At 39.5% G+C, this 9,558-nt stretch overlaps 1 protein-coding gene and 1 pseudogene across 1 annotated transcript; both read left to right on the top strand.

Moving 5' to 3' along the window:
* Positions 1 to 226: 226 nt before the first annotated feature.
* LOC113469286 lies at positions 227 to 658 on the top strand (annotated as a pseudogene).
* A 3,401-nt stretch (positions 659 to 4,059) lies between these two features.
* Positions 4,060 to 9,223, top strand: LOC103513735. The gene is made up of 3 exons (XM_017445935.2): positions 4,060 to 4,141; positions 7,083 to 7,352; positions 8,491 to 9,223. Exons 1-3 carry the CDS (start codon positions 4,060 to 4,062, stop codon positions 9,096 to 9,098), a joined length of 960 nt encoding a protein of 319 aa, XP_017301424.2. The 3' UTR covers positions 9,099 to 9,223.
* Positions 9,224 to 9,558: the final 335 nt, after the last annotated feature.

The raw sequence follows: 9,558 nt of genomic DNA, 5'->3' as shown, positions 1-9,558 counted from the left end.
CGGACAAAATAATATTCCCCAAGTCGGTTTCGGCATTTTTCCAAGGTTCCATAGGGGAACCGTATCAAGGATTTCCCAAAAAGCTACAGGAAAAAGTACTTGGAAGTTTGAAAGACCACACTCTGGATAGAAAGCCTGAATGTGACCTGATGATGGAGTGTGACTGCAGGGAGGCTGAGCCGCTCAAGATGAATGAACTCATCTTTCAAAAGCTACCTAAAAGTTCATGAAATTCAGAGACGAATTTGGACCTGTTGACAGATTACCTACGAGGATTTTCTTGAACGGCCCCAATATTGGGGAAGAATTCTCTTGCGAATTCAAAACGGGAGACACTGCCTATGTGACAACTCTGAGCATCTCCGAGCGTTTGAATGATCATGGAGAACGTACTGTATTCTTTCTATACAACGGACAGCTTCGGTCTGTGTTGATTCGAGACAAGAATCAAGCGAAAAAACTCAAGCTGCGTTCCAAGGCGGATTCAGACACTGCGGGAGAAATAGGCGCTCCTATGCCAGGAAATATTATTGAAGTGAAAGCTAAAGTCGGACAGCAAGTGAAGAAAAATGACGTGCTGATAGTGATGTCTGTAATGAAGACAGAAACCCTGATCCATGCGTCGGCTGATGGCGTGGTTAGAGAGATTTTCGAATGATCCCAGAATGATCTGGTGGTTGTGTTGGATGTTGGTGAAGTCAAGCCCAAATGAATCTCCAATAAGATTCAACTATCTGAATTCTCCCGTGAAATTCTGTACAAAAATTTTATGCATACACAGAGTTTCTTGTTAATAGGCATAGGCAGCCACAGAGTTTCTTGTTTATACTAAAATTTTCGTTCATATAGCATACACACACGTTTTGTCTTAAAAAAGAGAGATAGGCGATTGCTGGATAAATGTTTTGTTAGATAGCAGAGCAGATTTTGACTGGCTAGGAAAAGCGACCGAGTTTCACAACATTAAATTGAAATTGAACCTTATCCTGTCTTCCTCCTATTCTGTCTTATAATACTTTGCATTGCACTCAACCCCAATTTCTCCGTCATAGTTCTTTCACTTTTTGTGAAAAACAACGAAAATAAAGACCGGAAAATTTTGAAAGTGAATTCATCCACTAGAGAGTATTTCGAGAAGACTGGACTGGATTTACTTTTACCAGAAGCACAACCAGTAGTTGGCCTCTTTGGAATAAGCTCGCTTTCAACCTCTTTCAAGATACGCTTGCACAAGTTTGAAATCTAGCTTTACTATTACCAGTAGATGTTACTCTATTACTACTGGATGGATTTTTATTGCTCAATTAATTTTCCTTGCTTATCTCACTTTATTGTATTGAGGAGTAGCACAAAGTTCGCTCATTAAATTTGGATTACAACTTTCTGAGATCTCTTCAGCTCAGTTTGAATGGTGTACGTAAGACAGATCCTTTGACATTCGGTAGAGGTACCTAAATGTTTTGTTAGATAGCAGAGCAGAGTACTTAGCAGATTTTGACTGGCTAGGAAAAGCGAACGAGTTTCACAACATTAAATTGAAATTAAACCTTCTCCTGTCTTTCTCATAATTCTGTCCTACAATACTTTGCACTGAACCCCAATTTCTCTGTCATAGTTCTTTCACTTTTTGTGAAAAATAACGAAAATAAAGACCGAAAATTTTGATAGTGAATTCATCCACTAGAGAGTATTTCGAGAAAACTGGATTTACCAGAAGCACAACCAGTAGTTGGCCTCTTTGGAAGAAGCTTGCTTTCAACCTCTTTCAAGATACGCTTGCACAAGTTTGAAATCTAGCTTCAAATGTTTTGTTAGATAGCAGAGCAGAGTACTTAGCAGATTTTGACTGGCTAGGAAAAGCGAACGAGTTTCACAACATTAAATTGAAAAATTGAAATTAAACCTTCTCCTGTCTTTCTCATAATTCTGTCCTACAATACTTTGCACTGAACCCCAATTTCTCCGTCATAGTTCTTTCACTTTTTGTGAAAAATAACGAAAATAAAGACCGGAAAATTTTGAAAGTGAATTCATCCACTAGAGAGTATTTCGAGAAAACTGGATTTACCAGAAGCACAACCAGTATTTGGCCTCTTTGGAAGAAGCTCGCTTTCAACCTCTTTCAAGATACGCTTGCACAAGTTTGAAATCTAGCTTTACTATTACCAGTAGATGTTACTCTATTACTACTGGATGGATTTTTATTGCTCAATTAATTTTCCTTGCTTATCTCACTTTATTGTATTGAGGAGTAGCACAAAGTTCGCTCATCAAATTTGGATTACAACTTTATGAGACCTCTTCAGCTCAGTTTGAATGGTGTACGTAAGACAGATCCTTTGACATTCGGTAGAGGTACCCAGATCTCTTCAGCTCAGTTTGAATGGTGTACGTAAGACAGATCCTTTGACATTCGGTAGAGGTACCTTTTACTCATGTACAAGTATGTATGTTTTATTGTTGACTTTAGCCATATTTTCCTTGTTGAAGAATTATGGTTAAATTTTGTTCAATTTCTTGTCCTTGGGTAGAAGCAAAAATGTTGTGGTTTCTTGTTGCAATTCATTTTGTAATCCTCAAGTACTGGTTCATTTTCTTTGATGAGGTGAGATGCGTTTAAGTTGCTGATCAGGCTGCTATCTATCAGTTTCTTTTCTTTCAAGAAGTACTGGTTCATTTTCTTTGATGAGGTGAGATGCGTTTAAGTTGCTGATCAGGCTGCTATCTATCAGTTTCTTTTCTTTCAAGTACCAAGCAAAAATGTTGTGGTTTCTTGTTGCAATTCATTTTGTAATCCTCAAGTACTGGTTCATTTTCTTTGATGAGGTGAGATGCGTTTATGTTGCTGATCATGTTGTTATCTATCAGTTTCTTTTCTTTCAAGTACTTGTTAAACAACTTGTCTCTTTGATGAGGTGAGATGCGTTTATGTTGCTGATCATGTTGTTATCTATCAGTTTCTTTTCTTTCAAGTACTTGTTAAACAACTTGTTAAAATCTATACTTTGCAACAATAAACTATCCATTAACACACATGAAAACAAATTCAATTACCTAAACCAACACACAATTAGAACCATTTCCATTTTGAAACATGGTGTTATCAAATTTGCGGTTATATCATCAAAAAATTCAACGAAATATGGTTTTAGACGTGTGATTAGGGGGTCCTTATCAGATAGGTTTGAAGTAGATAATAGGTGATTGTAGGTTTTCACTTTCCTTGCAGTGCTCCCTATGTAATTTTCGATGAAGAGATCTTTTTGCATCTAGATCTATTGCCCCTTCAAGTCCATGATATTGTTTTATAGGTAATAGAAATTCATTTGTTGATGGTGGTGGTGGTGGTGGTGGTGGTGGTGGTGTTGTTGTTGTTGTTGTTGTTGGTGTTTAACGTCAATGTACAACTGCCAAGGTCGTTAGAGACCGCACGATGAAGAGATCTTTTTGCATCTAGATCTATTGCCTCTTCAAGTCCATGATATTGTTTTATAGGTAATAGAAATTCATTTGTTGGCGATGAAGAGATCTTTTTGCATCTAGATCTATTGCCTCTTCAAGTCCATGATATTGTTTTATAGGTAATAGAAATTCATTTGTTGGTGTTGTTGTTTAACGTCAATGTACAACTGCCAAGGTCGTTAGAGACGGCGAGAACTGTAACTGTCAGGGTCTTATCGTCCCGAAATCGAAGAGAGGATAGGAGAAAGCCAGCCGTTCCGAGAACAAACCTTATCTCTCCAGCCTTTAGTCTTCAGCTTAGCCAGTATTAACCAGGTGTTCTAAACGGGTTAACACGCGGAACTTTTTTACGACTTCAGCAAGTTCAGCATCTTTCAGTTGACTATCAAATATTGAATGACTCGGCAATCTAAAACTGAGAGTACCCAACTTACATAGCTAGGAATATCTAAATTATACAGGGACCGTGGAAAGAGTAGACCTGTTGTAACATAAACATACCTAATTGGACCGCATTAAGGAGAAAAGAACCATCCTTGAAGCAATTCCCTTATGGATGGCTCTTACTAAGGCTTTTAGAAATCCATTCAGTTGAACATGCCCAAGATGCTAGAGAAAACGAAACAGCTCATTGGTCTAGGAGAGGAGGAAGAAGAGGAGGGAACGGCGTTTGCTGATGGTGAGTCAATAAATTATGTTATTATTTTAATATCAAAAATTAGGCGGCGCGAACGACTTACCGTAGTGTTAAAGAGCCTAAAGGGGGAAAAAATGTGTTTATCGCCGATTTGATACCGTAGCGATGAAACAATATGAAATCCATTCAGTTGAACATGCCCAAGATGCTAGAGAAAACGAAACAGCTCATTGGTCTAGGAGAGGAGGAAGAAGAGGAGGGAACGGTTGCTGATGGTGAGTCAATAAATTATTATGTTATTATTTTAATATCAAAAAGTAAAAATTAGGCGGCGCGAACGACTTACCGTAGTGTTAAAGAGCCTAAAGGGGGGAAAAATGTGTTTATCGCCGATTTAATACCGTAGCGATGAAACAATATATTAGACTCGTGTGGTCTGTGTCGTAGCATGCCATCCCTTAGTGTGTCCCTCATCAAATAGAACCTAGATACAATGCTTCCCATTTAGGTGTTAGGTCAACACGATAACACCAAAAAAGGAACCCGTTGAAATATTCGCAATCGAAATACAAGTACAATTTTTTGTATACTTTGTGATTCGAACCCGGGACCTTCTACATGACAAGCAAGTCCATTACCACTGAGCTAACCGTTCCTCACAAGAACAAGAAAATTAATTTGTGCAGTGTTAGTAGGTGGACTCTCCTGAATTCAATACAGAATTTCTGATGTGCTTCGCACATTGCATACACACCTGTGAATAACGGGGGTTCATAAAAATCGAGTTAACTTGTTTAAGTACAATTTTTTGTATACTTTGTGATTCGAACCCGGGACCTTCTACATGACAAGCAAGTCCATTACCACTGAGCTAACCGTTCCTCGCAAGAACAAGAAAATTAATTTGTGCAGTGTAGGTGGACTCTCCTGAATTCAATAAAGAATTTTTGATGTGCTTCGCACATTGCATACACACCTGTGAATAACGGGGATTCATAAAAATCGAGTTAACTTGTTTCTTAGGAAGTTAGGAGATCCTGAAGTCCGACATTGTACGATTTTGAATGCTCACCCGTGTCTGAAAGATCACTAAAGTTAAGCAACGTTGAGCGTGGTTTATACCCTAATAGATGATTGACAGGGCGCGGTATGCTGGCTATTTCGGGATGCCCTCAGCCTCATAGGGATGTATGAGGTGATAGAAGTTTTAGTGAAAAAGACAATGTGACTTTTAACTTGTTTCTTAGGAAGTTAGGAGATCCTGAAGTCCGGCATTTTACGATTTTGAATGCTCACCCGTGTCTGAAAGATCACTGAAGTTAAGCAACGTTGAGCGTGGTATATACCTTAATAGATGATTGACAGGGCGCGGTATGCTGGCTATTTCGGGATGCCCTCAGCCTCATAGGGATGTTTGAGGTGATAGAGGTTCCAGTGAAAAAGACTTTTCCACTGACTTAGAAAATGATGATCAAAATGACTGTACCTATGTAGGTAAGTAGATTTTTTTTTTTTTTATTTTTAAGAGGTTTGATAGAGGGAACTGTAACTGTCAGGGTCTTATCGTCCCGAAATCGAAGAGACGATAGGAGAAAGCCAGCCGTTCCGAGAACAAACCTTATCTCTCCAGCCTTTAGTCTTCAGCTTAACCCAGTATTAACCAGGTGTTCTAAACGGGTTAACTAGAATAGGTACTGTAGACTCTAGACTACTCTAGATTGACCAGATTCCAAAGTTTCAAGTTCTCTCTTCTCCGGATAAACCAGAATCACCGCACCATTTGCAGAATACCACATATCACTGCTAACATCAGCATTCATTTATCTATCAATCAAATCCGGTCCTAGAAACCTCTGCCCATGTTTGGCAGCTTGATTTTTGATTCTGAATCTTAATTCTCTGGATCATAAACCATCTCACAGAGATTTCATTTACACTTTCTTCCGCCCTCGTAAAAACCAAGAAAGTTTCTTTGGGAGTGGATTTGTTAACAATGATTTCAAAACTGATCAATCGTGAATCGATTAGAATGTTTCTAAATAGTTTGTTTCTCTTCAATGTTGATTGGGTGATTTCGGTTTTGGAGGATTGTGTTGGATTTTAGATTAGCAGTTTACCAAGATAGGCAATTATTTTTTTTGCAATTTAGAATTGAATTTTTTTTTTTGCAATTTAGAATTTAGTTTCTCTTCAATGTTGATTGGGTGATTTCGGTTTTGGAGGATTGTGTTGGATTTTAGATTAGCAGTTTACCAAGATAGGCAATTATTATTATTATTTTTTTTTTTTGGAATTTAGAATTGACTTGTGTCAAAGTCACGAATTTTTCAAACGATTTCGATCTGTTAGCACACTGTTAACAAATTGGGGAGAAGAGGAGAAAGTCAAAAAGGATTAAACATGCCTTTCCGCCACATATGTACGTTGATAGACCGCCGTCTTTCAGTCGTTCTGTGAGTGTCTGGTATTAGGACAAAGTCTAAAGGTGTGTTCACACATAGTCGACGGGCCATAGATCGACGTCGATCGATGTCGACGGAACCGTCCACACGGCCTTGACAACATAGATTTGCCTCGTCGATCGACTATGTTTGGACACATGTTAAAATGTTAACGTTTGACTTCCTCTATTTTCCTCAGGGCGTGGCAAAAAGGAGAAGAAGAAGAAAAGCATCATCATCTGTTAGCACACTGTTAACAAATTGGGGAGAAGAGGAGAAAGTCAAAAAGGATTAAACATGCCTTTCCGCCACATATGTACGTTGACAGACCGCCGTCTTTCAGTTGTTCTGTGAGTGTCTGCTATTAGGACAAAGTCTAAAGGTGTGTTCACACATAGTCGACGGGCCATAGATCGACGTCGATCGATGTCGACTGAACCATCCACACGGCCTTGACAACATAGATTTGCCTCGTCAATCGACTATATATGTTTGGACACATTTTGAAAATTTTAACGTTTGTCTTCCTCTATTTTCCTCAGGGCGTGGCAAAAAGGAGAAGAAGAAGAAAAGCTTCATTCTCCTGGCCGCAATGATGGTGAAGGGCACCATGATTGCGCTCCTCTTCAAAGCGCTTGCGCTCCTGGCCGGTAAAGCGCTCGTGGTGAGCAAAATTGCGCTCACGCTGTCCGTTCTGATCGCGATTAAGAAGCTGTTTAGCGCACCCCCTCCAGAGAAGACGACGTATGAGATTGTCAAGACCCCGATCGTGACACACTCCCATGAATACTCGCATTCTGGATACAGCGGAGGTGAGAGAATAGAATAGATTATCACGGTGCTTTAAACTGCTTATAAAACTGCTGCTCAAATGGAAATTTATACTGCTTCTCAAATGCAACTAAAGGGACCCTTGAATCTGTCAGTAGTCTACTATTATTACTGGGACAGTCACACACTAGCAGGTAGAACTGACAGGTACACATGATCAGGTCCGCCTGTGAGGTCTACCTGATAGTGAGAGGCTGGCCTTATAATGGTGAAATGGTCAAACAATTTTGAGGATACCTCGGCTGGAACCAAACTAAAGCAATGCCCCTCTTCGCCCTCCTGATTATTATCAGTTGACCACTACCGAGTCAGGTTTTTGTTTTTTTAGGAGTCGATTCTATAGATAAATCTAAAAGAATTGGTTTCCTTCCGAAATCATTGCAATCGTACCCAATAGAGTCAATAGACCCATACCACCAAGATCCATACTCAGACTATCTACTTAAATTTCATTAAAGCATGCATATTGGGGTTTTTTTTAAGCAATTACCTCTCTACTACTCCAAACAAATCTCATATTCATCATCTCCTGGACTTGGACCACAAAATAGCCAACTTTCTCCCGCGATGGCTACAAAGTACAAATACAAATCCATCTTGACCATGATACCCGTATCTTGTTTTTGGTTTCGAATGGTTTTCATTTGATAAAATAGCAGAGTACCTATCTAAGTATCTACATATTTTGTAGGTGAGAGAATAGAATAGATTATCACGGTGCTTTATACTGCTTATAAAACTGCTGCTCAAATGGAAATTTATACTGCTTCTCAAATGGAACTAAAGGGACCCTTGAATCTATCAGTAGTCTACTACTATTACTGGGACAGTCACACATTAGAAGGTAGAACTGACAGGTACAACTGATCAGGTCCGCCTGTTAGGTCTACCTGATAGTGAGTGGCTGGCCTTATAATGGTGACATGGTCAAACAATTTTGAGGATACCTCGGCTGGAACCAAACTAAAGCAATGCTCCTCTCCGCCCTCCTGATTATTATCAGTTGACCACCACCGAGCCAGGTTTTTGTTTTTTTAGGAGTCGATTCTATAGATAAATCTAAAATACCTAATTGGTTTCCTTCCGAAATCATTGCAATATTTCCTTTTCCCTTTCCAGGAGACGAAGGATACGGGCGGAGTTTGGAGAAGGAAGAGCTGGAGAAGCGTCAAATCCTGGCCAAGGGGATCTACCCACCAGTAACGCCACCTCGATACCGGTATGAAAAATACGAGCCCGTTCCCGAGATCACATCCAAAGTCCCGTTCTTCTACATCAACGAGGCCGAAGTTGCTGACACGGACACTGTTGATGGCTTTGAACGAGACTTCCAAAGCAATTTGAATAATAACGACATCGATGGATCGGCCTTAGAGAACAAGTGGTCTCCGAAGCTGTCGGAAACGGTCGAACCCATCCGAAACACCAACAACAATAACAGGCAAATGTACAACCCCTATGGATATAGAAGTTCCAGAGTGATGAAGCAACCCGTTGTGAAAACTGAAAGCCAACCTATCAAAACTGTTGAACCTATTGCCAAAACTACCGAAAGTCCCAAACCAAGTGAAGCGAGCAAAGGTGCCTATAACAGTTTTAGAAGTAGTCGAGTTATGAAAGCCGTCAGCAGTGAGAATGTGCTACCTGAAGGAACTGCAAGCAAGGTAGACATTGTGACACCTTCAGCTGGTAGTGAAACAAGGAAAGAGACATCCCAGAAGAAGTAAAGATGATTGTAATGATGGATCAAAAGGTGGACGATAAATTGAGACTGATAAAGGCACTTTGTAAGGTGATTTGCCTTGGTTGAGATTGTAAAAAGAATTGAGGATGTTGGGAATGATTATCTATTTAACAGTAAAATCAGCAAAATCATTGGAAATTATGAAATACTCGAAAGTTCTGCTCGTGCGTACATTATTATTGAATCCCCAATTTGGTGAAGAAAAAAAGACTACAGTTTGCTGAAGACTTTATAAAAAATACTTCAAAGGATTTAGAAGATATGGACACCGAAAGATTCGGTGAGTTGGGAGGTAATGTTAATGGTTCAGGTTAGTACACCTGTTAAGTGGTACCAGTTATGGCAGTTATCATGAGCTTAAGTTTGTGAGATTTGTTTTTACCGTGCTCATTTGCGAAATTTGATGGTCCTGCCATCATTGGCTTATTAAGGATCTCCAGCGG

This window comes from Diaphorina citri, unplaced genomic scaffold, assembly GCF_000475195.1.
Source record: "Diaphorina citri unplaced genomic scaffold, Diaci psyllid genome assembly version 1.1 scaffold1016, whole genome shotgun sequence".
NCBI classification, from domain to species: domain Eukaryota; kingdom Metazoa; phylum Arthropoda; class Insecta; order Hemiptera; family Psyllidae; genus Diaphorina; species Diaphorina citri.
Note: the sequence above shows the minus strand (reverse complement) of the source record. Positions and strands in the feature narration are given on the sequence as shown.